Source organism: Vitis vinifera, chromosome 6 (assembly GCF_030704535.1).
Source record: "Vitis vinifera cultivar Pinot Noir 40024 chromosome 6, ASM3070453v1".
Taxonomy (NCBI): Eukaryota; Viridiplantae; Streptophyta; class Magnoliopsida; order Vitales; family Vitaceae; genus Vitis; species Vitis vinifera.
In genome coordinates, this window is record NC_081810.1 from 18,600,819 (window position 1) to 18,627,650 (window position 26,832).

Sequence of the window (26,832 nt, forward strand, 5' to 3'; positions counted from 1 at the left end):
ATTTATACCTTACTTTCAATTTGGGTGAGTTTCTATATTTGTTTTGGAACCAAACCTCACCTACTTTCTCAGGAGCATTTTCATTTCTCATACATTTTCTCTCTCCCCAATGTAAGCAACAACCACACCCACCCACCCGCCCTCATGAAAGTTTTACCCAAGTACTTCCCTTTTTCGATGACCCATTTCGGGTTTTTTCTGGGTATGATTTTTTTTTTTTTTTTTTTTCTAATGGCTTGATTTTCGTCAGGAATTTGGAGGGAGATCTGATGTGCCCTGCCGTTGATTACAGCTGCATTCAAGATCATGATGCCGCTTGAGCATAAAGGTTTGACCTTGCAATCACTTGAATCCTTTGATCTCTGCTTTTGGGATAATTCAGGTGATTTTTTTTGTGTGTTCCTTTTGTTGGTTTTGATGTTGGGACCTGAAATGGGTTGTTGGTTTTGATTGTTTGTAAATTTCTGGTGTTTTTGGTGTGTTTGGAGGTGGGTTTATCGATTTTAATGTGTCAATTGGTTTGTTTTTGATGTGTGTGGTATTATACTGTGAGAACTGTTTGATTCGACTTCAGGTTAGCCAAATGGAGGGATTTTGAAAATGCTGGGATGGGACTTTGTGGGTTTTATTATGTGCATTTCACGTGAAATGCAGCAACTTCCAGAAAGTCGAGTGATGGTTAAAACTTAAAACACCAATGCCAGTGGAAAAGATAAAAAGTGTTAACTTGCTCTGTTGATTATCGTATCCAATTCTTTAGGTTAATGAACCATTATATGTTTCCAGTTGGTTCAAATTTTAAATGGAAGTATAACAAGTGGTCTTCCTCATTAAAAATTTCCCAACCTGAATTTTGTGCTCAGAAAAGAGGAAAAAAAAAACCATGGTTGATGGGATTGCAATAAGAGTTTGGTTGGCTGATGGGCTTGCAGTAAGAGTTTAGTTGGTTGATGGGACTGCAAGAGTTCTCTAGTTGATTTTTCTTGGTGACACGGCGTTCTTAGAAATGAAGCTAGAAGGGAAATGAATGAAAAATTGGAATTCTGGGTTGCTCTTGAAGCTAACAGTTTCAAAAACAAAATACCAAGGTGATTATTTGGGATTAAGTTTTGGTAAGGGCATGGCTTGAGTGAGAATGGTGGTTAAGATTGGTGATTTGGAGATAACCTAATAACCAGTTGTTGTGGTCTGACTTCACTGTCATTTCCACTGGACCGATAAGCTCACAGATTGCATAATGCACTGGATAAAGGAATGGTTCTGCATGCTTCTTGAAATGCTTAGCCAAGTCACATGTTAATTGTAGATAAGAACTTTTGAACTAATCTACTGACTAATCTCATAAAATTTGAGAGCATTTTCCACTGCATCCACATGACTTGAGCCGGTTGCTCAGCCCTTTTAAGCTCCACTCTCAGAGTGACCATTCTTTCGACAAAGAGTGTTTTTCATTGTAGATTCTCCATAACCCTGGATTCTAGTGAAGCTAAATGTTAAGAGGTAGGCAGACAAGAATGTTTAGTTGCTATAGTTAGAGAATACGTTTTCTCTTATTTTAGTTGTGGATTGAGTGGAGGTGAAAAGTTTTTGATGTTGTCTTTGATGTAATTTCTTCTAGGATCCATGAGGCTTATTTTTAGGGCCATCAAGATTGATTCAATTTGCTAGATTTGTCAGTGAAGTACACCTACAGCCTGCTAACCGACCTGCTGCAAACACTGACTACCTTTTACCCAGATGACTTCCTTTTAGGAAAGCAAAAAGATGCTTGGTCCAGCAGCAGTACCAACATTACCCTTTTCTTTTGCAGGAAACAGAAATGTTATTAGAATAATAAAATAGAAGAATGTACAAGGAAGATGAGAATTATCTCTAGCGTAACATAGAAAAATGAAAGCCAAAGAAATCGGCTCCTAAATACAAGGCAGAAGCCACTACCTCTAAGACTTGATCACTCCAAAGCACAATGCCCAGTGGACCATGATCGATAGACTCAAGGGGAGAGAAAGTTCCTAACAAACACTATGAAGGAGGAGTCTCCCCCTTGAGAAGTCTCTTTCCTTTGGAGTTTAGGGGCATCCTAAAATAAAAACGGAAGTCTACCACAGCCACTGATTATGTCTTGAGGGACCTCTCCTACCTTGTGACACCTGGGCTAGAACAATCACTGAATCCTTCTCTACTAAAAAATTAGTAATATGTAATGAAATTGCCTTTTTTGGAGGTCTTCAACCAGAGCTAAAATATCAGCCTTAAAGGTATAGAAAATTCTCTATCAATCTTGCTCCTGAAAGGGCCTTAATACCCATCTGACTTGGATTACCCAACGAGCACCCATTACTATTCGCTATTGAGCTTGGGGCATTCATTAGTTGGAAAACCCATATGGCCCTGATAGCAACATCTCACAAATGAGGTAGGTAGTTCAATCCCCAATCAGACCATATGATGCCAATGACAACAACGACGGGCTTCTTAGCAACTGCCATCCATAGAAAAGTAAAATGATGAATGCTATCATCACTTATCTCACACTCTCAACCCTGCAATTGAAAAGACTTATTTTTCATTTTCTTTACGGAATAGGTGATTCGATTTATTAAAATAAAAAAAACCAATATAAGGGTATATGCAATGATATTTATGTCTTTCACTTGATAGTGCATCACCTTAAGGGTGCATTTGGTAGACTATCATTGGGGTCTAGAAATGTATGCACAATTCCAATTCTTGGTTAGATGGGAATATGATTTTTTTTGAACATGTGAAGAATAAAATGGTAGGAATAATTTCTCATTTCCATTTTTCTATACAACAGTATCATGAATGAAATCAGAAAAGGAAAATATTTTCAGTAATCCCTTTGTCAATATTTCTTCCACTTTGTTGATAACCAAACAAAAAACCTCCACTTTCTTAACCAAAAGAATTAAAGAAGGGCCATTTTTTCTCTTCTTTTCTGTCACCCTCTTGTCAATAAAAGGAAAGTTTTTCACATTTTCATAAATCAAGATAATGCAAAGCATGAATTTGGAAAATTATCATTTTTCTTTGTTTCTTCCACCTTTTCGACAGCCACACATAAAATCTCTACTTTCATTGCAGTTTTGGAAGGATGTCTTGTCCTTCATGGTACTTACTAATTGATTTCTATGAGTTTTTTGTTTCTGAGAAAAAGAAAAGAAAATCTACATAAATTATGCAATTGAAAAAAGAAAAACAATTTTTTTTTTCTTTCATTGCTTCTTTTACGTTCAAGCACAGACTACTTGCTTTTTCATCAACCTAAAAGAATAAAATATCAAATTAGAAATAATTTTCTCTTTGCTTGTTCTACTTTCTTTCTCAAGCGAATAGAAAATCATCATTTCAACAAAAATAATGTTAAAACATGAAATCAAATATAACTGAAAATTTTGGTTTTTTATTCCAATTTCTTGGATAGCTTGTTTTGTGTGTATTTTCCTTTTCATTCTCACTTGGAGGAGGGAATGCAAATAACTTGGGTGTGTGAAGGAATGGAATCAGAGAGCTGGCATCAAGGTTCAAAGTTTTTGTCAAATTCGATACTACTGAGCTTAAGTGTAATTGGAACAGCCATTACTGAGACAAGAGTGAAACTTGATACAAGATTTGCCCACTGCAGCAATGGATTAGCTAGTCATGACCATACTGGATGGGTCATGGTTGGTACATTTGAGTCATGACTGACTTGCACCATATCTAGCCCATACATGTTCCAAAGCCATATTGATTCCAATCTTATAGATAAAGTTGTATGTGAGGAAGGATGACAGATCCTTTCATAAAATGCAAAAACTAAGTGGACATTGTAAGAGAAATATAGATACAATAAACCTCAATACAAGAATAACCCAAAAAGGTCATTGGGGGAAATAAATCCCCCAAATTACAGGAGGGATGCTGCTCCTCTCTTGATGAGACAATCAACCTCTTGATTTACCTTTCTATGTCTGTAAAAGAAGCATGATCTTGAAACTCTAGAGAGGTGCACTATTCCTTAGAGCTCATGAGCTCATCTCCAATATCTTCTCCTACCAGTGTAGCCCAAGAGATCATTAATGTCAAATCTCCTGCCAACAAAGTAGAGATTCTCAAATTACTGACTTATTTTAGACCCTCTATTAAGGCTAGGATTTCTGCCTGAAAAGCCAAACCAATTTGTTTCACTTTGAAAGGGCCCTTGTATGACCTGGATTTTCCCAAGGATACGATCAAAAGTAAGTTCAGGGACCCCTTAAAGTGGGGGAATCCTGAAAATAGCAGGCAGTTCTTCAATCTGGTGACAAAATGCTGACAGGTGCATCTTCGAACCCCTTGGAGGCAAAAGCCCTAAGGATCGTGAGGAAGTTGATAAGGTGGCCTTTCAAGAGTGAGTCTTATGTGAAGAGTTTGGTTTTGTTTTGCTCTAGAGCTTGGGGGGCTGCATGAATAACTTGCACCATACCAAGGAGGAACCAACCAGGTCTTGTGCAGAAAAGAGTCCTTTGAAGAGTTCATAGCTGAAATCCTTATAGTGTTTTGGATCTTGTGCCTTATCTCCTCAAAAGAGAGTTGGTGTGAAGGCTGAGAACATAATTGATCATATTTGTGCTGTTCTGAGGATGGGAAGAACTGCATTGAGGTTAGCAACAACAAATATAATGTTTTTGTTGATGAACATAGAAGAAGAGTGGTGTTTGATACTGGTGTTTTTCCTGGTCTGTGATGACAAAAGATGGAATTCCACCTGGTACATATAACAAGTTGATGAGTTTGACATGAGTGATTTTGTTTGGGTCATGATGATAAAAGTTACACCTCCACCCAATAACATAACAAGTTAAGCCTAGGGAAGATTTGTTGTTCTGAGATTCTGAAAGGATTAATTATGATGCTTATCATAGAAGTTGCCACATCATATTTGCATTTCTGATGTATTCACTGTCCAATATCTTATCCCCTATTGAAGAGACTTTCTTGATGCTACTAATGTAAATTGGAAGGTGAGTGCCATGTTAGCAGCATAAAATGCGATATCAGCTACACTAATTGATGCATGTGGTTTTTCAATTCACATTATGGATTAGGTTTTATTCACTTTGGAAGTTTTGGTTTTTAGAAGTCCATTTGAGTTATTTAGTTAGAGTTTTCTTAAAATTAGGTAATCATAGTTTTAGTTTGAGCCCTATTAGGAGAATTTTGAGTCTTATTAAGAGAAGTTTGATTGTTAATTGTCCTTTGTTTGCCTCTTATTAACTTGTTATTTAGTGCTCACCTAATCGAAATTAGTCCATCTCATCCACTGATCTTGATAAATTCTGGAGTTCCTCTCTGTTCAGATCACCTATACATATTGATAGACAATGAAAGACGTATATATATGGCAAAAGAAAAGAGTACACCAGAGTAGTATACAACAGGAACAAAAAAGCAAAGCAACATAAGAGAGAAAATGAAAAACAACTCTACCTTTAGAGCTCCTATATCATAGCAAGAGCAGCTCAAGTCTGTAATGCTCTCCCTTTAGAGCTCCTCTCAGAACCGCAAAATAGGATCACCTACAAGTGTGCAATGTCTCTCAATGCTACCAATGCAACTCAGCTAAAAACTTTTACAATATCTTCAAAGCAAGGGGAGAATGACAGAAAAGATGATCAGCATATGGGAAAAAGATATAGCATTGTTCCATATCAAAGATTGTGAAACCACATTTGTCTGAAGTTGCTATTGGAAAATTATTTTTGTGTTGTGGAGATTATTAAGAGAAAGGATAGTCAAAGGCAACATGTATTATGACTTTAGGAGTCTTCTTCCTCTGGATGAGGTGGCTGATTTATTATCTGTATATTCATCTTTATAAAAATATTTAATATTTTGATTAGTAAAAGATACTTTGTTTGCATGGAAGATGGTAATATACGAAGCACCTATGAAAATTATGTTAGAATGCATATGCTGACACTTGGGGGAGAGGGGGTAATAACTGAACTAATGCAACATTTTTCGTTGTTGCAATAACCCTTTCCATTTCTAAATAAGATTTTCTTAAATCAAAGAAGAAAAGATGCTGTCACCTACAAGCACCCCTAGACTCACTACAACTACTGGGGTCCATTCTAGGGACACCACTGCCACCACTTAGACAGTTGGACCTAACATTGTTGCATTACCATCATCATTGTCACTGCCACCTGCAAAAACTTCCCTCTATATATTTTAAATTTTTCCAGAAAGAATCATGTGCACTGCATGAATGATATGTCATGTGTGTATTGTAGTAGCCTCCTACATATATGTAGGCTTTATTAATTTAATTTTTTTATAAGATTTAAATATTCAATATTTACACTATTTTATGCTAGCATAGATCTGCAATTTCATCTTTGGCTTTTACTGTGGTTTTATCTCTGTATTTTTCTTTGGTTTTCTCAGTTCTGTTCTTGGTTTCTAGTTTTTAATAATCAGCATTAGCTGAAACTTAAAAATGGCTTTCAAATTGGGATTTAGAATTTTCTAGTGTGCATGCATGTAGAGTCTGTACACATGCATGCATGTCTTTTGCTTCTATTGCTATGGTTCAAGTGTTGAGATATATAGTTGGATGGATCCTTTCAAATAGAAACAAAAATCCTTTTAATGAAGCTTACATGACTTTAAATATTGTGTTATGCACCTAGCATGCAATTTTCTGATCTGGAAATGAATCGATACTATTTTATTTACATCATGTCCAATATAGATGTTTATTGCTTACCTGCAGCCTTTTCATTGCAGAAAAAATGCAAAAGGCTTGGGAGGCATCCATGAGATGCCTCCAGAGTAAGGCATTCCCTTACAACCCTCAATTTAATGTGAGTTTTGTGGAAGGGCTGCCAGGGGTTAAAGATGAAGTTCATACTGATTGTCGAGGTGGTATCATTGAAGGAGACTGCTCATCAAGTATAGAGTCTATTGCACCTCCTAATGAAGGCTACTATGGGCCAATGCATCTACAAGATTATTATCAACGGTCAACTTCCCATCCATACATTCAAAAGGCACACCACAACCAATTTCATATGGTTGAAAGCCATTTTTATCCCATGAATCACAAGTCCTGCTTTCCTATGGATAATCAGCCTCACTATGTGCCCTTTCTGCCCTTGAAGATGTTATCTCAAAGTCATCCACAAGATTTCCATTTCCAAGAATTTCAGTATTTTGTGGTAATTGACTTTGAGGCAACCTGTGATAAAGAGAAGAATCCTCATCCACAAGAGATTATCGAGTTCCCATCAGTACTAGTGAACAGTATGACTGGCCAACTGGAAGATTCTTTTCAAATATATGTGCGGCCTACATGCAATCATCTTCTGAGTGATTTCTGCAAAGAGCTTACTGGTATCCAGCAAATTCAGGTATGTTTAGAATGTGAGTACCATTCTTTCAATTTTGTTTTTTCATTTGAAATGATGATGTCTCATTCTGCATGCGCTTAAACAAGCGTTGCTTGCATACGCTTTACTCCTTTTATTCAATCAGCAGGCCGGCCATGGAGTTCAGAAGATGTGCACCTTTACTTCACTGTGTTATTGCGTCTCAATGTTGTTGCTGATTGAGTACCTGCTGTATTGCTATACTAGGGACATTTCAGCAAATTCTTCCTGTTCTTGACTAGATGGTGCTTTAGTTCCTTATTTTTATTGTTCAATTTGGTGGCTGAATTCAGAGGTCTAAAATTTTGTTAACATGTTAGCTGATGCCCAATGATACTCAACTGTATATGGTTCCATTCTCCCATACTTAGCACTCTGTAGCAATGAAAGTAAGATGCTTCACCCATAACATGAGTGATCAGTTTTTTTTTTTTTTTGTGTCAAAAACATATATTAAAAAGATGATAGATGATGACAGAGGATATGTTCTTTTTTTTTTTTTGCTCTTGCTGTAAACAATGAAATTATTTACCCATTGGTGGTTTTCACAACCATCAAATCACCAAAGTTTCTAACTTTTATTTTGGGCCAGTTCTCTCCAATGTGCCTCTCTCAGCAGCATTACTGGAGCCATAATATGTGAAATTGGACTCAGTAGTGATCTTGTTAATAAGCTTTTTGACTTGGGGACTAACAAGACTTTGCTTTTTTTTCTTTACTGGACAAGTCCCTTTATAATAAGGCTTATTAGTAGTCCTTAGTGTGACAGTGTCCACAACAGCTAGATTTTTCAGAACCAGTGAATATTTATGAAATTGATGTAAGTAGCATACTCAATGTGCAATGTATCTCAATAGGGACAGGAAGCAAGGTATGAAAATGATAGGCAGGGAGTAAGAGAGCATGAAATAGAACAGAAAAATGATTCCTTTGAGACTAGACATGAGGAGAATGAAGAAGATGAAAAAAAAAAAAAAAAAGGAAGCTGAAAGGGAGAGAGTACTTGAAAGAGAAACTTGAAACATAGTGAAACTAACATGAATAGATTAAACACTCTTTTAAAGCTACTAAAGCACAAGAAATTGCTGAGGGAGATATGGTACTAACTCTGTTGAGCATAACAGCAGTTTGGGAAGCAAAGAGATGTGATAGAGAGAGAAAGAGAGAGCTGGAGTTTGTAGTTGAAAGGAAATGAGTTTAAGGAAGTTCTAGAAAGCTGGGATCAAGCAAGCTAAAAGAGTCATTTCCTTGCAAAGAGGAAAAGTAGAAGCTCTCTCTGAAATGATGGTCAACTAATGGAAATTAATTCCCTGATAAAATCTTTAGACAACATGAGAAGTTGGTCCTATTTTAGAAACCACTCTGGAGGTCCTCACAATTATGGAGAATTCCAAGGTAACTATTGGACTCTTAATTTTAATAAATTTGTATAATTCAAATTGAGTTCCTTTTTTAGTGAACTTGAGGTATTGGATTTTCTTGTATTCTGACATTATAATCCATTATTTCATCACCAGATTGGCTCTTATTGATTCATATAAATATAAAGCTTCCCAGTTATCTTAATATACACAATGCCTTCAGGTGGACAATGGTGTTCTCCTAAGCGAAGCTCTACTCATGCATGATAGATGGCTTGAACAGAAAGGGATTAAGCACACCAACTTTGCTGTGGTGACATGGTCAGACTGGGATTGTCGGGTGATGTTGGAATCTGAGTGCCGATTCAAGAGGATCCGAAAGCCACCATATTTCAACAGGCAAGTTTAATCTCCTTTGATGAGTGTTTGTTTGGATTTCCTTAGGAAATGGGATTATTCCATTGTGCTTTATATCACATTTCAAAAGTCAAGTTGATGGTTTGAAATTGAACCATTACATAATCGGTAAGATGCTTATGAGCTAGAAGTGATTTCATTTCTCCTTGTCCTAATTTTTCCTTAATCAAAGGTTACCAAAAAATGACTACCCTTTTGTGGAGGAAAACAAATGTGGCTCATTTTGAATAGTATGGAAATGTAATGATTAAATCTTCATTGTACTTAAGAAAATGTGTTGGTCGTAAGAATATTAATGTGGGATTGTTTTCTTCTAGAATGTTTTGTTGGAGACAAGAAAAATCAAAGATATGCATATTATTCTAGCACTTGTTACTCTTGCTCCTTACTGGGGAAGTACTCATGTTTCACATGACATTTAAATACAAAATAGTAATTAATTTATATGATTCTATAATGTTAGGCTATATTAACTCTCCCTAAAAGTTTAAGTTGTTAGGGTTTAGGCCCACAATGTATACTAGGCTAACAACCCCACACATATGTGGCCCCACCTGTATTGGAGAGACAAATTAGCAACAATAGTTGTAGATAAATAGATGGAAATAATAGTGATGGAGAAGAACCTTTAGGTGTGACGTTCCCCCCTTTATTCTCAAGCATGATTTTAAATTCTTGGGTTTTGGTGAGGGTGGGCTTTATCATGTGGGAAGCTACCTGGGGGAGGATATTAATGTTGGACCAGCTTAAAAGGAGAGAGTGGCGAATTCTGAATAGATGCTATTTATAAGAAGAAGAAGAAATAGTTGATCATATCCTACTGAATTGCACAAAAGCAGTTATGTTGTGGTAGCTTGTCTATGCTTTTTTGGGATTGAATGGGTGATTCACTTCACAATAAGAAAGGCCCTTTTGGGCATATATCTTTTGTTGGGAGGAAGGGTATGAAAGCCTGGAAAGCTCCTTTCTGTTTATTTTAGACCATTTGGAAAGAAAGAAATATGAGAGCTTTTAAAAATATTGAAATAGGGGACCAAGCTATCAAGCAATCCTGCATGCATATTTTTTAGGAGTGGGTTAGAGTGTACATAGGTGATAGCTCTTTTGAATTGGTGTCAGGCTTGAAAATAGCTCTTTGTCCATTTTGAACTTCATTGATAGCTCTAAGTGATGTCCTTTGTATACAATGTGTATACTTTTGTGCACTATTTTGTTAGGCACTTTTAATATAATTTTCTTTACTTGTCAAAAAGGAAAAAAAAAGGGGAAACTAACGATAAGAGAGACTTGAAGTTGAGACCTCTAGCTCTGATATAATGCCAAAGAAGAAAAAAAGAAGAGAGAAAATAAAAAAAGAATGAGAAAAAGTAAAGTCATAAAAAACCATGAGTGGTATCACAAATTTATAGTTACAGGTTTTAATGCAAAATGACTATAGTATCTTTCATAAGTATGCTAAGATGCATAATGAACAAAACACTAATAATACTCTCCCTCAAATTGAGGCACATATAAATATTGGACCTAGCTGGGAACACAAGAGTAAAACTTCTTTTTCCTAAAGCTTTAGTACAAGTAAAGGTATCTCTAACCTGATCTTTTGATTTGACATAAGGAATTATAAGCTTCTTGTTCACCATAACTTTTCTGATGAAGTGACAATCAACTTCAATATATTTGTCCTCTCATGGAACATAGGATTATTAGCAATATGTAATTATGTATAGTAGCTTGATTGTCACAATGCATCATCACCTTTGGTTTGTCAATAAGAAATCCCAATTCTTGTAACAAGTTCTTAAATGACTTAAGTTCACAATTACTGTGAGCCATAGCTCTATATTTACCACAAACATAAGTACAATAATCAGTAATAGATCCTCTTTCAGTGGAAAAGCCCACCCAATCTGCATCAGAATATCTCTCTGACACAAATTTGTGTCGAAGGATTTTTTCTATAGATAATCCCCATATCAACTATGCATTTTAAATATTGGGGGTTCTACAAACAACTTCCTAATGAACATTCTTTGGAGTTCCCATGAATTGATTCATGACATTAATAGCAACCGTAATATCTTGTCTAGTGACAGGCAAGCATATTAGCTTCTCAAATAGGCTACTGTATTTCTTTCTACCACTAAATTCAAATCTTTCATCTGCATCAAATCTGATATTTTGCTCTATAGAGCAAGCTTAGTTCCCAGCATTTTAGTTTCAGTAAGTTTAACACATTCCCATTGTGATAACATTACTCCTTAGTCCTTCCTCACCATAAGCTTCTTCTATTATGAGGAAGGTAGCATAGTAATCCAAGATCTTTGGGTTGAAAGCTTCCTCACCATAAGCTTCTTCTCTTATGAGGAAGGTAGCATAGTAATCCAAGATCTTTGGGTTGAAAGTTCATTCTTAGGTGGTTCTTTATTTATTTATTTATTTTAATCAGAAACAACATACGTATTATGTATGGATAAATATATACCTAAGAAGAATGAGGAACCTCCCTAAAATTGCAAGTAATAAAAAATGTGTGATTGAAACCTCCGATATACCAAGGAGGCCTATGCATCAGAATAGTACCATATGGGAGTAATATACAAAAAGAGCATCACATCACTCCAAGATGACATAACCTTCTCCTTCCAAAAGAAACCTAATCAATGTTCTTCTCTTTGCTAACCAAACCTTTTTGATCTACACACCAAATATCAGTTGATTTGGACAACATTGAGATGAATGCCCTTCAATACTGTGGTACATGAGGCCCAAAAGGAGGACTAGAAATGAACGAGATCCCATAGAGTCTCTAAATGCCTCATCTTAACAAATTCTAGCATTTCTTTTGTGCCAAACAACCTAAATTAATGTGAAACATGCAGTTTGCCAAAGGACTTTGCCTTTAATGGTGCTCCCTATGAGATGGTTATCATGTCACATATTCATGATGTACTGTTGGTCAATTTGAATAGTTTGTGCCATAGTCTTAAAGTCAATGAACAATGTAAGAAAAGATGATCAATTGTTTTTGTACTCTCCATACACAAGATGTAATAATTAGCACTAAGGGCTTTGTAGGATCTTTGCAATTGTAGCATGTGATTGGTGTTTACCTTCTTGTGTGCCACTAGTCAATAAGGGCTTCGACCTTAGATGAGAATTTAGATTTCTACGAAAAATTAGTTGGATAGAAGGAATTGGATTTGATGGATTGTAAATAATCTTAAAGAAAATAATGACCAAGCTCCCATATCTAGGATGGATGGAGGACATGAGTCTTTCAAAAAAGGGGTCATCTAACCAAGTAGCACTCTCTGTTGATATAGATGGCTAATCCAATCCTTTTAACCTCCAAGAATCTCCCGAGGGTCTCGAATATGACTTTTCAAAAAAGTGCAATATCTCCTTTGAAATACTTTCAACATTCTCCAAAATTGGCCCTTCTTCATTCATCATGGTCTTGATGAACTTCCTATTGCACCTACCATCAACCAACCCTATGGAAAAAATAGAGTTTCAATCCCTTTCTTTTTACTCATCTCATGCTCACCTTCTGTCTCCAATGCATCTCTTCCCTTAACAACAAATCCTTTAGCTCCCCCTTTCTCAAGGTTAAAATCTTAGGAGATAGATTCCCTTCTTGCTCAATAGCACCAATGCTAGCAATATCTATTAAGGATATTGTCCTTCCTCTTCTTTACCCTCTGAAAGACACCTTATTTTATTCTTTCAGTTTTGATTTAACAAATTGTAGCTTTTTCATGAACCCATGACCTTCCCACCTTACACTCTAGAACTTTCTCCACCCAAAGCTCAATCTTTCGTTGAAATGTGGGTGGAGTAACTTCATGTTTTCAAACCTAAAAGGAGTTGGTGCCCACTTAAATGGATTAGTGTCTAAAATAATTGGGCAATAATCAATGGTCAACCTAGAAAAAACTTCCTAGAGGCTTTGATTTGACCTTAAATTAATCATGATTGAAAAAAGAAATACCACTTGTGCACAACTAGTTTGAATCACATATCATCAATACCCTTCCCATTTCCCTATAAGTTAGAAGAGAAGCCCATTCCTTATTCCTAACTATCAATTTAACTATCCACACATTGACAATAAACCTTTTATCATATCTCTCTCTCTTTGTTTCTTGAAGCATCACAATGTTTGGGGATTCATGATGTAGAAAATCCTTAGCAAACCACCCCCCTCCTTTTTTTTTTTTCTTTTTAAATTTCCTAGATCCCAATCCTCAAGTAGTCCCTCTAATGATCTTCATAACAACACTTACTACCCATCAACCTTTTTTTTTTTTGATAAGTTACCCATCAACCTTTAAACCAGCTCCTGCAGAACACGAAAACCTGTGCGTGAAGTTCTGTACTTTCTCCTGAGGTACTATCCATAGATTTTGCCTTGTTACTCCCCATGGGTATGACATTCTTGCAATACTCGACTAGATTGAGTTTGATGGTGGTGAAAACCAATTGAACTATCCATTTTACTAAGGGTGGGACCCTTTTATATGAAAACCTTCTATGAGGAGGAATCTCGTTCAATAGGGTGATCTATGATTGAGGTATGAGTTTCCTTAGGGACGCTAGGTAGTGAGGGAGTTATGGAGAGGAACACCATTAGATACTTGGCTGGGACAAGTTGAAGGGGACTCAACACATACGTAATTAGGACTGCCAACATTATACACAAGCATTGTACCAAAATTATTTTTAGTGGAATTCATGACAGGGATAGTTGGTGGACCAGAATTGGACAAAGATGGTTGCATTGAGTTGGGAAATAACATTATCATATGTTTTTAAAGGATGAGTTAATATATTTGCTTTGTTTACCTTTAAAAAAAAAATGTTATTAAAGGATGAGATATTAAGATAAGGGGAGGGGGCTAACTGGGATTAAGGGTTGAAAGATAGTAGTCATGGTTACCTTTCTCAACACATCGACAAATCATAAGTCCTATCCAAGTTTTGGCCCTTGGCACTAGTTCTAGATTTGAAGGTGTAGCTTGAACTATAGGACCATAGTAAGAATGGCCTCTAACTTTGTCAACCTCTCTAATGTCTATAATAGTCACTTCTCGGTTATATTCTATTTCGCCCCACATTGGGATCGTAGCGGGACCCTTCGTGGAAGTCAAATTCTAAGGGGATTGTGCACCCTCTCTCCTTCCTATTGAGCCTCTTATCCTCCTTTGTGAGAGATTTCCTCTAATTGGGGGTTATATCCAATCTCCTTGATGCCATTTGCTGATACAAATCCTTCCCCTCTTAAATCCCTTAGGATCCCATTGAAAAATTCTTGAACTCCCTTAGGATCCTATCAAAAGATTCTTAGATTGGAATCAAACCCTTGGTTGATGGAGGTAAGCTTTTTCTTCTTATCTAGTGAATATTGTGAGATTTAGGAGTGATGGAGCTTGACCTTTGCTCACACAACTCCTGTATGTAAATTTGGGATGGATCTCCTATGGGTATGATTGGGGATACTAGGCCTTCAAATAATAATAACTACTAGCTCATACCATAGTTTGGGCCTTTCCTTGTCAAGGACACCACTTCATTCTGGTTTGCTTCTTGATCTTAGCCCACTACAAGACTTGGGATCCTTTCAGAAAGATAGGCTTGCTTCTCTAATCTTCTCTCCTTCCTTTTTGCCTGACTTGCTTCTGTTGAAAAGGAATTCTTGGAGTCTCGAAAAGAATAGGCTTGGCCCTCTTGAAGATTTGTTGAAACTCGGATTTTTTTCCTTAGGAAAAGATTAGGCCTTGCAAACAATTGATCTTCTTATAAGTAAAGAAGGCACCGCATGCTCGATTAATAGATCTTTAGAGTCTTGGAAATGGGCTAACGCTACACTATTGCTCTGCCTTTGCTGAGAGGCCCCCCTCCATTTGAAACCAGAGATAGTGGATCATAGTTGTCCTTCACTAAGACTCTTCTCTTGCCATGTGTCCCATTATGAGACTCTCTCCTAGCCCTTTGAAGAGCATTAGAATGTTGATATTTGCCACGTGTCCCACATTGAGACCCATTCCTAGCCACGTGATATGCCCCACTGTGCTGATTCATGCCACATGTCCTTGATAATAACTCCTTTCTCCCTTGAGTTGGCTCAACCTTTCCAAACCACCTTTCATCTTCATCTTTGATCACTACAATAGAGATTGTAAACATCCATGCCCCATCCTTCACCTCCATCAACCCGGGCAAGACAGTGTGTTCCTTCATCTCTACCCTCACCCTAACTTTTGATAGATCATACAACTTCAGAGTGCACCAATCAATCTCTACCATGATCCCCTGAACCTCCACAATCATCTTCAAATGTTCTTTAGACCACAAATGAAATGACAATCCATGTAATTTAATCCACCCTTTTTATGAACTTACCTAAAACCATTAAAAGTTTTCCCTAGGCGACCATCTTCTCACTAAAGTTTTGTACTTGCCCTTAACCATGACATGCCCCAAATCATGTATAAAGGAAGCTTCCTCGATTGTCTTCGCAAAGAGTAACCCCTTTGTTGTTGTGAAAGGGATAATAGACACCATGCCCTTTGAACCTAGAGCTTGACTCACCTCAACTCAGTTAACATTAAACATAGGGTATTTGCGCATCACTACTCTCACCCACCTCTCGATTGGAATATAATGTCCTCTCCTCAATCCTTCCTATTGAACAATTCTTGCATAGGAATGATTGAATTGTGCTTTCTTTCAACATAAATAGGGCATTGCATCTTTGTCTGGTTAATTCCGTTAACGAATGAGATCTCAGCCTGCTAACTAGCTATGTGAAGGTGAGCCTCCACAGCCAGCTTCTTAGAGGGATTATGGCCGCTTAGGCCAAGGAAGTTTGAGGCAATAACAAGTTTGTGATGCCCTTAGATGTTCTGGACCGCATGCGCACTACACTGATGTATTCAATGAGTCTATAGCCTTGGCCGACAGGCTCAGGTAATCTTTGAAATTTCATCGTGATGGGGATAGATCATTGCAATTGTTGGTCTTCAACGATGAATTCCTAGTAAGTGCGAGTCATCAGCTTGCGTTGACTACATCCCTGCCCTTTGTACGCACCGCCCTGTTGCTCCTACCGATTGAATGGTCTGGTGAAGTGTTCGGATCGCAGTGATGTGGGTGGTCCGCTGCCCGCGACATCATGAGAAGTCCATTGAACCTTATCATTTAGAGGAAGGAGAAGTAGTAACAAGGTTTTCGTAGGTGAACCTGCAGAAGGATCATTGTCAAACCTTCGAACGAACCGCGAACACGTTTTAACACTCTGAGGGGGGGGGGCGGGCCCACCACTCCGCCACCATAAACTACCATGTTAGGTGGAGACTCCATCCTTGAAGAAATCACATGTTTTGATTTCTTCGATCCATTGCCTTTCTCACCCTCTAATATTACTAAAAAGGTAGACTTTCAGTTAGATGGCAGCTTAGATCACTTGATAAACTTGTCATTTGTGTTGAATTGCACTTCCATTAGATGAACCCTTGTCTTTCCTTAGTATTTTCTGTTGAAATCCATGAAGCCCTCCACCTCAACTGCTTCCCCAATCGCTCTAGTAACCATCGAACTTCTTTCTTTTCAAAACCCATAGAGAAAATAGAACCTAGGCTTTGCTCTAACACCAATATCCATATCCCTCTAACCTTGCCTTCAAATCTTACCTCGAAGGTTTTCCTTTCCACACTGCACAACCTTCTCGTACTCTTCCCTATATGGTATAAAATGTTATTTTTTAGGTGGTTCTTTACTTTTTTAATTCCTACAGAATTGCTTCCTCAAATGACAGTGTCATCCATATGTAGCATGGGTATCACTATTTTAGACTTCCTTTTAGGAACAAACATTGAGTGATCTGACCGACATTGATAAAAGCCATTTGTTGTTACTACAACATTGAACTTATCAAGATATGCAGGAGAAGATTGCTTTAACCCTCAGATTCTCCTCTTTAAACATCATGCTTGTAATCCGTACTCCCCTTAAGCAATGAACCCAAGTGGTTACTCCATGATAGATTTTTCCAATTGAAGTTGGTGACTAAGGGAATAAAGATATGGATTAAATCAAGACAGGAAGTTAGAGAAAATGTCTCAAAATAGTCTACCCATAAGCGTAAGTATGGCCTTTAACAAGAAGTTCAACTTTGAGCCCTGCTCAATTGTGTCCTCTAGTTGATATTTTATGGGATATACCCATTTACACACTACTAGTGTTCCTGGTAGGTAAAGTAGTGAGTTCCCATGTGCCGCTATTTACCAGGGCATTCATCTCCTCTATAACTTTCTTCCATTCTGGATGACTCAAGGTGGCTTGATAATTTTTAGGGGTAGAGAAAACAGACAAAGCAGTTGATAAAGCACAATATTGAGAGAGATCATGAGTGGTAAAATAACTATCAAGGGGATATTGAAGACAAGGATGTCCATCTTTACAAAGAGCCATGTATAATTTGGAAGGATCGGTCACAATAACCGATGGTAGAGTAGATAGGATTGAGCATGAAAGAGACTAATTAGGAGCAGTTGAACCATGGGTCCATTGATATGCCAACAACAATTTAGAAGGGGCTGAGGTAATAGTTTCTGAAATTTGTGAAGGATGAGGAGGTGAAGAACAAAGTTTTGAGTGTAGCGAGGATCTTGTAGAAGAAAAAAGGAAGTAGACTCAAGAAAAGTCACATTTGCATTGACAAAGCTCCTATGACAGATATGATCATAACATTTATGCCTTTCTAAGTTTGAGAATATTGAAAGAAACACATTTGATGGTACAAGATGATAAGTTATCTTGATTTGGAGGACAATGTTTAACAAAACAACCAAAGATACAAGGTGGAAGAGCAAATGAAGGCTGATCGAGACACAACAACAAATATGGAGAATACCCTTTTAATACAAATGGGGGTAACCGATTAATCTAATAGTAAGTAATTAAGATGGCATCCTCCCAAAACTGTTTAGGAACGTGCATGTGGAACATGAGACATTGGCCAACATAAAAAAAATAGTGGTTTTTTCTTTCAGCAACCTTGTTTTGTTATGGTCTGTACACAAGAAGTTTGATGAATAATACCACAACTTGTGCAAAAAGAAGTCAATGCATGGTTTTTATATTCAAGGACATTATCTGAATGAAGAAAACAACTAAAATAACCAAACTAAGTTTTCATTTCATTAAAAATATAATGAAATACATGAGGAACTTCAAAAAGTTCTTTATGCAAGTAGAATTATATAACATGTGAATAATCATTGACAAAACTGATAAAATAGCAAAAGCCTTGAATATGGGGAACTTGACATGGGCCCAAAGCATCATAAGGAGCCACTTTAAAACAAGAGGACTCTTTTTTAAGTCGCACGGGAAAGGAAGAACAATGATGTTTCCCATACACATAAGATTGACATTTTAACTGATAAAATGAAATGGAGACACAGAGGAGGACAATGCAACAACATGAAAGTAACCATCATTGTGAAGCTGCTACCAATCTTCTTCTTTATGATCAAATCCTTAAAAACACAATAAAAAAGAAGAATCGTACTATAATAATTTTGTTGTTTTGTTAATTGACTAATAGAAGCAAGATTAATTGATACTTTAGGCATATATAGCACGGGTCAAGATGAAGAGGTAAAGAAAAAGTAGGATGAGAAACACCTAGACCACTATCCACAGAAGAAAAACCATGAGCCAATCATATGGAAAAATTGTTGAAGATGGATTAAGTATGGAAAATTTTGAAGATGTCCCAGACATATGGAAGGCAGTGTCAGAGCCAATAATCTGAGGGTTAGGGTTATGAGATGAAAGAAGTGCAGTACCTGTATGGGCCATTGTAGCCATGGGAGTGTTGGTTTTAGTAGCAGAAGGGGCCTTAGATGATGTTAGCACCACTTGAATAGTAGATGGCATAGATTCTGATGCATCCCAGTCCTGTTTCCCAGATTTGCCCTAGCATTTGTCGAAATAATGACTAGTCTTACCATGGTGAATATAGTATTGACCCGTTAAAAGTGCAAGAACGTGAGGACACTTTATGTTGGAAAGAAGATAGGAGAGGATTGTTCAGCGTCAAGATTCATCTTGTAAAATGGCTAGTTGTTTGCTTGGATAAAAGTAAAGAGGGTTTGGGGGTAAAATGCCTCTCTACTCTTAATAGATCTCTTTTGGGTAAATTGAGTTTACACTTTATGGTAGAAAATGAGGCTTTTTGGTATCAAGTTATTAGTAGGAAGTATGAAGTGGAAGAAGGGGGGCAGTATACTTGGGAAGGTAGAGAGGGTTTTGCAGTGGGGTTGTGGAAGGAGATTAGAAAGGAAGGTTGATGGGGAAAAGTCTTTTAAAGTTTATTCAAGGAAGATAGGGAAGACCTAAGTAAACTTTAAGTAAGATTAATATTAATTAGAATTGAATTGGGATTGGTATTTGTTAGAGTCTAATTAGGATTAGCTAGTTGAGTTATAATATAATTAGAATTTGAGTCATGATAGGTTATTAGAATCCTAGTAGACTTTGGATGTTATTATTAGAATTATAATCATAATAGGTTATTAGAGTCCTAGTGGACTTTGGATTTCTTAGAGAAGCTTATAAATAGACTAATCAATGTAAATCAAAGGAATGATTTGATATGAATAATATTATATTTTCTTTCATTGTAAGGTTGCAACCCTCAATGGTAAGATTCCATTTATTTTCTTCTAGGTGAGACTCCTAGAAAGCCTTAATGAGACTCTAAGGTTTTCCATTTTTTCTTCATTGTTTCTTTTTTCTCTCTATTTCTTATCTTATAATTTTCTCTACCATAAAATTTATTTTTTGTTCCTCTCCTTGCACCCTAAAAAATAAAACCCTAGCCCACCTACCCTTGAGTGTAGGCAACCATCCTAGGGTTGTCCTACGTCAAAGGTTCTCGGTTGAGCAACTACATTGGGTTTTCTGTGGGTAATGGAAGTAGAATCAGATTTTGGTTGGATCCTTGGTGTGGTGTTGAGGCTTTGTGCAACTCTTTCCCCTCTTTGTTTGCTTTGGTGGTTTCTAAAGAAGACTGGGTGGCGGAGGTGTGGGACTCTTCGGTTGAGGGGGGGAGTTGGAGTCCTCATTTTTTGAGGGCCTTCAATGATTGGGAGGTAGTCTTGGTGGAGCGGTTGCTCTGGACAATACAAGGAATTAGAGTTAGTGCAAATTTGGAGGATAGGGTGATTTAGAAAAAGATAAAAAATGGGTTTTTCATAGTTACGTCTCTTTATAGTGCTGAAGAACCAGGAAATACAGTCCGGTTTCCAAGAAAAATAATTTGCAGCCCTTTTGTTCCTCCAAGAATGGGTTTTTTTTTGCTTGGGAAGCCTCTTAGGGGAAAGTTTTAACTTTGGATCAACTCTAAAGGAGGGGTTAGTCCCTTGCCAATAGATGTTTCTTTTGTCTAGTCGAAGTGGAGTCTACTAATCACATCTTAATTCATTGCACGAAGACTAGAGTTTAGTGGGAGTTATTATTCGCTCTCTTTGGGGTGACTTGGGTTCTCCCTTGTTTGGTAAGGGAGACTCTCCTTGGTTGGTTTGGGTCATTTGTGGGCAAGAAGCGCAAAAAAGCTTGGAAGCTGGCTCCTTTATGCCTTTTTTGGGTGGTGTGGAAAGAAAGAAATGTGATAGCGTTTGACAAAGAAGAGTTTTCAGTTCATAGATTGAAGCATTGTTTTGTATGTAGTTTATGGTCTTGGACAAAGTTGTATATAGATGTTTGCCCTTTATCTTTAATCGACTTTTTTGATTGGTTGGGCTTTAGGTGAGAGCGGGTGAGGTTTTTGTTTTTCCTCCTGTTTTGCTCTTTTTTGCCTTTTGGCACCTATTGTGTACTTTCTGTATGCCTTGGGTTGCTTTCCGGTCTTCCTTTTTCTAATTAATCTACTCTCTACTGTGTTTATCCATCCAAAAAAAAATATTATTGTTCTCTAAGTGGGGAGAATAATTTTGCTTTTCTGGGAAAAGAGGTTTAGGGATCCTGTGCTCCTCTTAGAACTTTCTTTTTTGCTTGGGAAGCTGTTTGGAGGAAAATCCTAATTGTAGACACCTTAATGAAGAGGGGATGACAAATGGTCAATAAATATAATCTTTGTAAAGAGAGTGAAGAATCAACCAATCACATTCTGATTCATTGTGCCAAGACAAGAGAACTTTGGATCTTTTTATTAGTCCTCTTTGGAGTGACTTGGGTATTTCCAGTTTCATTAAGAAATCTCCTCCTTCAATGGAAAGTTAAGGGGTTTCAAAAGAAGAATAGAGCAATTTGGTGCTTGGCTCCCATTTGCTTATTTTGGTGTGTTTGGAAAGAATGTAATCGAAGAACCTTCAAAGATGAAGAACTCTCCGACCAGGGTTTAAAAGATCTCTTCTTTCAGACTCTTTTTGAGTGGACTAGGGATTCTTTGGAGCTGGATTTCCCCTCTATGTTGATTTTCCTAGATACTCTTTGTTGTGGTTAACTTTGCTTTGTTTTGTTTGTGTGGTCTTTCTTTGTTTGAGGTGTGTTTGGCTTGTTTTTGTGTATATAACCTATATACGTAGGGCGCACCCCCTCCTTTTTAGGCGCTTATTTTTACATGTTCTTGTTGTCTATAAAAAAAAAACAGTATTGGTCATCCCTAACAAGGCCTCCCACTGCATAATGAGCTTGATCACAAGGACTATTAACACCTCTTCCTCTAGTGCTAGAGGAAACATTAATCATTGAAGGGGAGAATAGATGTTGCTGATTGAAGGTAAGGTTTCACTTGAGACTAAGTCTTCACTTTATAGTAGATAGGTTGAAGACCAAATAAAAATTTAGCAAGTACAAACCCTTTTTGCTAGCTTTTGCAATTTTCCATATTACTATGATTGATATTTAGTGCTTCACTCATAATTTTAAGAGTCCTATCATATTCACCAAGAGGTTTATCATCCTATTTGAGGCCAAAAATATTTTCATGTCTGATAAATGTTTTTATCTTTTCCGACAAGTAAGGAAACGATACATTAAAAAGTGCCAAAAGAATGGTGCCCAAAGTACACAAGATGTATACAAGAGCACTAAAGGGCTAAAAATAAGATGACGGGAAACCAAAAACATTCCCTCCCCTTGCTTACAATCTCACCAATCTACAAAGTCTTGCAAAGAAAGGATTTAAGCTCTTGATCAATAAGCTCTACATTATCAAAAGCCTTCCTATTTCTCTTTTACCAAATAGTCCAGAGCAAGCACAAAGGAGCGGCTTTCATGCTTGTTTCCATTGCTTCCTGACAAAGCAACTGTTCCAACTTAAAAGAGTTGATTCACCAAAAAAATCAACACCCATGCAATACTAAGTAGGGAGAAGACTAACTGCCCTAGAATTCTTTCCTTGGAACAGTGGCGGAGGATGTGCTCAATAGATTCTTCCTCACCTTTGCACATAAAACACCTATTCACCAAAATCCAACCTATCCTCATTATCTTGTCCTTGGTTAAAATACCTTTCCAAACTAATAGATGTTTCCATCTTGAGGATAAGTTTCTTGCCTCACAGACAATGTCCCGAGTTTCTTTAGCAATACCCAAAAACATCATATTAGCACTAACATAAGGAGACATGCTATTCAATAATCACAACATGATCATAAAATGATCCTATTGCCACTTTTCAAAATTAGGGACTTCAAATCTGGAGGATCAAAAGGAGATAGCATCCCTTATGCACCAATATGTACTTTTAACTGCCTTAGACACATAGGTCAATTCAATTCATTTTATTGAGATAATTTGTAAATTCATAGGATCAGGAGATAGAGATCCACTCTGTGCCTTATCGGGGAAACAGTAGGAAGAGGCAAGCAGCAACCATGAGGTAGAAGACAACAGCAGCTATGAGGTAGTAGACAGCAGAACATAGTCACTTGACAGAATTATCATTTCCTATAGTAGCAGAAAATAAAGGTATATAGGCCACAGACCAAAAAGGAGATTTCTAGATCAGCATATGGTTCACAGTATAGGACTCCCATGGTAGGTAGTAGTAAGTCATAGACCAAAAGCAAGGCAAATTGCATGTTTCTAATCCATAAATACAGCAGACTTCTATCATCAATAACCAATAGAAACAGCTAGGGGCAAACAAAAAGTTGCAGAAAATAGAACTGAATATGAGAATTGGAGAGGAAACAGAAAATAGGAACAAATCTACATAGGCAACCAGATCTGATTTTCTGGAAAAAAAATAAAAAATTGCAAGATTCAAAGTGATTTGAATCTTTCAGTAGATTAGAGTGGTTGCTACATGGTGTGTAGGGCTTAGGGTGAATTGCTGCAGGATAGTTAGGGTTTAAACAGAGTTGCAGCATGGTTGCTGTTAGGTAGTTAACACCTTTTATGCCTTTTCTTATCCCCAAACAGGATTTTGTAACTACCTGATAAGCTGGAAAAAGGGTCTGCTGCCTAATAAAGCCCTAGAAAGTAATAGACGCTAGCTCTGTCATTCTCTTGAACTGCTTGTAACAACTAATAAAACAAATTGCAACTTAAAATGACAATCATATTCGCATCTTACATGTGTATTACTTTCTCTCTGTCTCTCTCTCTCTTATTTTCCTTTTTCCACTTGTGGTATATGAAAACATGTCAGAAAATTATTATCCAAAACGACATTCTATGCCATTTGACACATTTTAATGCTCCACCTTGTTCACATTTAAGAATGGTCCTTGATAGGAAAATGCTAGTTTTAATGTCTCTTTTACCATCTTTTCATTTTTACCAGACTTTACAGTTGATGTGCCATCACCACAACAGGTTGTTATTTGCCTGAATGTGCTGAAGTGTTAATATTTTGCACTTATGTAATGTTGTCACATTCATGGTCATCTCAGATGGTAAACGAGGTCATTAAACTAGTGCTAGTACATCTCCCTTCTTAATGCATGCATATCATACACCAAAAGAAAAACTTGTGATGGACTATTCTCTTTATTTCATCCTTTTTCAGGTGGATTAACTTGAAGGTTCCATTCCATGAGGTATTTGGCAACATCAGGTGCAACCTAAAAGAAGCTGTCCAGCGGGCTGGGCTACTGTGGGAAGGCCGTGCTCATTGTGGTTTGGATGATGCTAAGAACACTGCTCGTTTACTTGCCCATATCATGCATCGTGGATTTAGGTTCAGTATAACCAACTCACTGATTTGGCAATCTACTGAGCGCCCTTCGATAAGGCAGCAGTTCCATGATTGCCAATATGGCCCCATCCAGCATCCCCACAAATTGAAGCACCCACTAGGGCCCTTTATGCGGTTTCATCCAATCCCAGTAGAGCCTGAAAAAGACCTAGGAACATATTGTTTCTGTGGGGTGAGGAGCAGCAGGCAGATGCTTCGCAAGCCAGGTCCAATGCATGGAAGTTTCTTCTTTGGATGTGGGAATTGGACTGCAGCTAGGGGTGCACTTTGCTCATATTTTGAATGGGCTACTTAGTGACTTGAGTGAAAGGATATCTATCCTTACCTGTGAAAGCAAAAATGAAAATTAAAAAAAGAAAAAAAAGGGGGAAAAAAAAGGGAAAGAAAGAAATGAATGACAAGAGAGGGAAGGTCTCCTATGAAAGCAATGCTGGTGTTCGCTCATTCATGAGGTTGCTGCTTCTTACATTTGATACTGTAGCCTCCAAAGGGGTGTCTGTTCATAGAATCTTTGAGAAGTCTAATAGGAAGAGGGATCTCTAACTTGTAAAGCTGACTTCTGGTTGGCAGAAAAGCGGGAGGATATGGAATAGGAAATGCTTACATAGGAGAATGGTTTTCACCATGCCAGGACATGGTTTTAAACTTCTTAAATAATCTTGTTAAATAGGGATAATGTGTTTTATCTATGGTTTTAGTGGGAATGAGCTGCCATTGATTGCGCTCCTTTTCCCCTTCAAGTTTCTATTCTATGTTTCTATTGTTTCTAGATGCCATCTCTAGGGGATGATCTTCATTCATGTCGTCCATCTACCTTCACTGGCGCACCTCCCATCGGTAGTTTACAGCTATAGTTAAGTTGGCTACCACCAAAATTTAGGTAAACATTTGCTTCATGGATATAGTCTGATTCATTCATTTGTTCATTGTTTTGGGTTAGGGTGATTCCCAATTTAGAGCTATGTTGATGCATGTTCACACCAAGATTGAATTAACCAGCTTTTGAAGCTTCTGCTTACATTTGCCTCAGAACTCAAATCTGCTGTCTACCTTTTTATTGATGTGATGAAATCTCACAGTTTTTGCATTGTGTTGTTTTTGTACTTGGATTCATAGATGATGATGATGATGATCAATATGATCCCTTCCCTTTATTTTTTGCTTTGAAATTTCATGCTTTCTGGATTTCATTCATTGGGCTTTCTTTTGATTGAATATAGATTGAATGACATTTTTATAACTGCAGTGCAGTGTTATGTACTTTGTGAATGAATTATCATTTGATTTATAACTCCCAACCTTTAGTAAAACTTAATACTTATTTCTTAATGATTTAAGTTAAATTATATTTAAGTTGTTGATTTAAAATTTATCATTTAATTCTTATTTTTAAGTATTAAGTTTCTTTGATAAAATTAATTTAAAAATTTTATTTTGAATCATCAAATTGACATATTTATCCTCATAAATTATAATTAAGATAAATGAGGTCGAGTAACAATAGAATTTGTGGAGTAGCAAAAGGGATCGTGGAGATAATTATGACAGATAAAAATAAAAAAGTAAAATAAAAATGTGGACTTGATAATAAGTTAATTGTTTTTACTTATTATTTAAAGATATTTTTTTTACTTTAAATTATATTATTAAATTATGTTATCAAACATATTTAATTTATTTAATGATTTAAATTAAATTATTAAGTCACTTTAAGTTAGTAAGAGCTCGATTGACAATGATTTTAGGAAATATTTTTAATTTTTTTAATATTTAATTTTTTTTTTATCATTCAAGTGTTGAATAGATTAAAAACGTTTTTTAGAATTACTATGAAACGCAAAAGTTGATTTCCCTACCACCCACAAATCGGTAGTTGATCATTAGGGAAGGCTAATATGATGGTGGTGGTGTAATTTTTTATTAGAGTTCTTGCAGCTCTCTCACTTTCTTTGGACTTAGAACTTACTATTTTTGAATATTTTATTTATTTCTTTTTCATTAGAAAGATTTATAATTGCATATGATGTTGCTCTATTTGCTTCTTATCGTAACACCTATCTAGCAATTGTGGTTTATTTATTATTCCTGTTTTTTTTAACACAAATTTAATATTTTCAATTTTTTAAAGAAAAATAAAGAATAATTTTGATAAATTTGAAAACATAAAAAAGGAATAAAATTATATAAAAGATTTATGGATCCATAATATAAAAGAAAAACGATTCATATATATTTTTAAACTTGGATCACCAAAAAAATTGTAAGTGTACATGTGTGAATTATTTGAAAAAATTAAGATAAATAAGATTTTCATGAATCAAAATCAAGAAAGTTTATTCAAAGCCAATTGTCATATGATTATCCAATGACTTATTTGGATGAAAAGAAATTTTAAAAAATTAACTCAATCTCAATCATA

The 26,832-nt window shown here is 36.6% G+C and overlaps 1 protein-coding gene across 4 annotated transcripts; it reads left to right on the forward strand.

Moving 5' to 3' along the window:
• Window positions 1–25,158, forward strand: LOC100263388 (uncharacterized). Of its 4 annotated transcripts, none has more exons than XM_010653229.3 (5): window positions 1–161; window positions 251–382; window positions 6,778–7,400; window positions 9,003–9,178; window positions 24,225–25,158. In XM_010653229.3, the coding sequence occupies exons 2-5, from the start codon at window positions 307–309 to the stop codon at window positions 24,706–24,708; spliced, it is 1,359 nt and encodes a 452-aa protein (XP_010651531.1). In that variant the 5' UTR covers window positions 1–161; window positions 251–306; the 3' UTR covers window positions 24,709–25,158. The 4 variants fall into 4 exon arrangements, with proteins under 4 accessions (XP_010651531.1, XP_010651533.1, XP_002262814.2 ...); XM_010653231.3 differs by having other exon boundaries at window positions 251–328; XM_002262778.5 differs by having other exon boundaries at window positions 5–111.
• The last annotated feature ends 1,674 nt before the right edge of the window (window positions 25,159–26,832 follow it).

What these genes read in the sequence shown, in the direction of transcription:
- LOC100263388 (XM_010653229.3), top strand. Translation starts at nt 307, where the DNA reads ATGATGCCGCTTGAGCATAAAGGTTTGACCTTGCAATCACTTGAATCC. An exon ending in CTGGTATCCAGCAAATTCAG is followed by an intron (nt 7,401 to 9,002) that starts GTATGTTTAGAA and finishes CAATGCCTTCAG; the next exon opens with GTGGACAATGGTGTTCTCCT. An exon ending in AAGCCACCATATTTCAACAG is followed by an intron (nt 9,179 to 24,224) that starts GCAAGTTTAATC and finishes ATCCTTTTTCAG; the next exon opens with GTGGATTAACTTGAAGGTTC.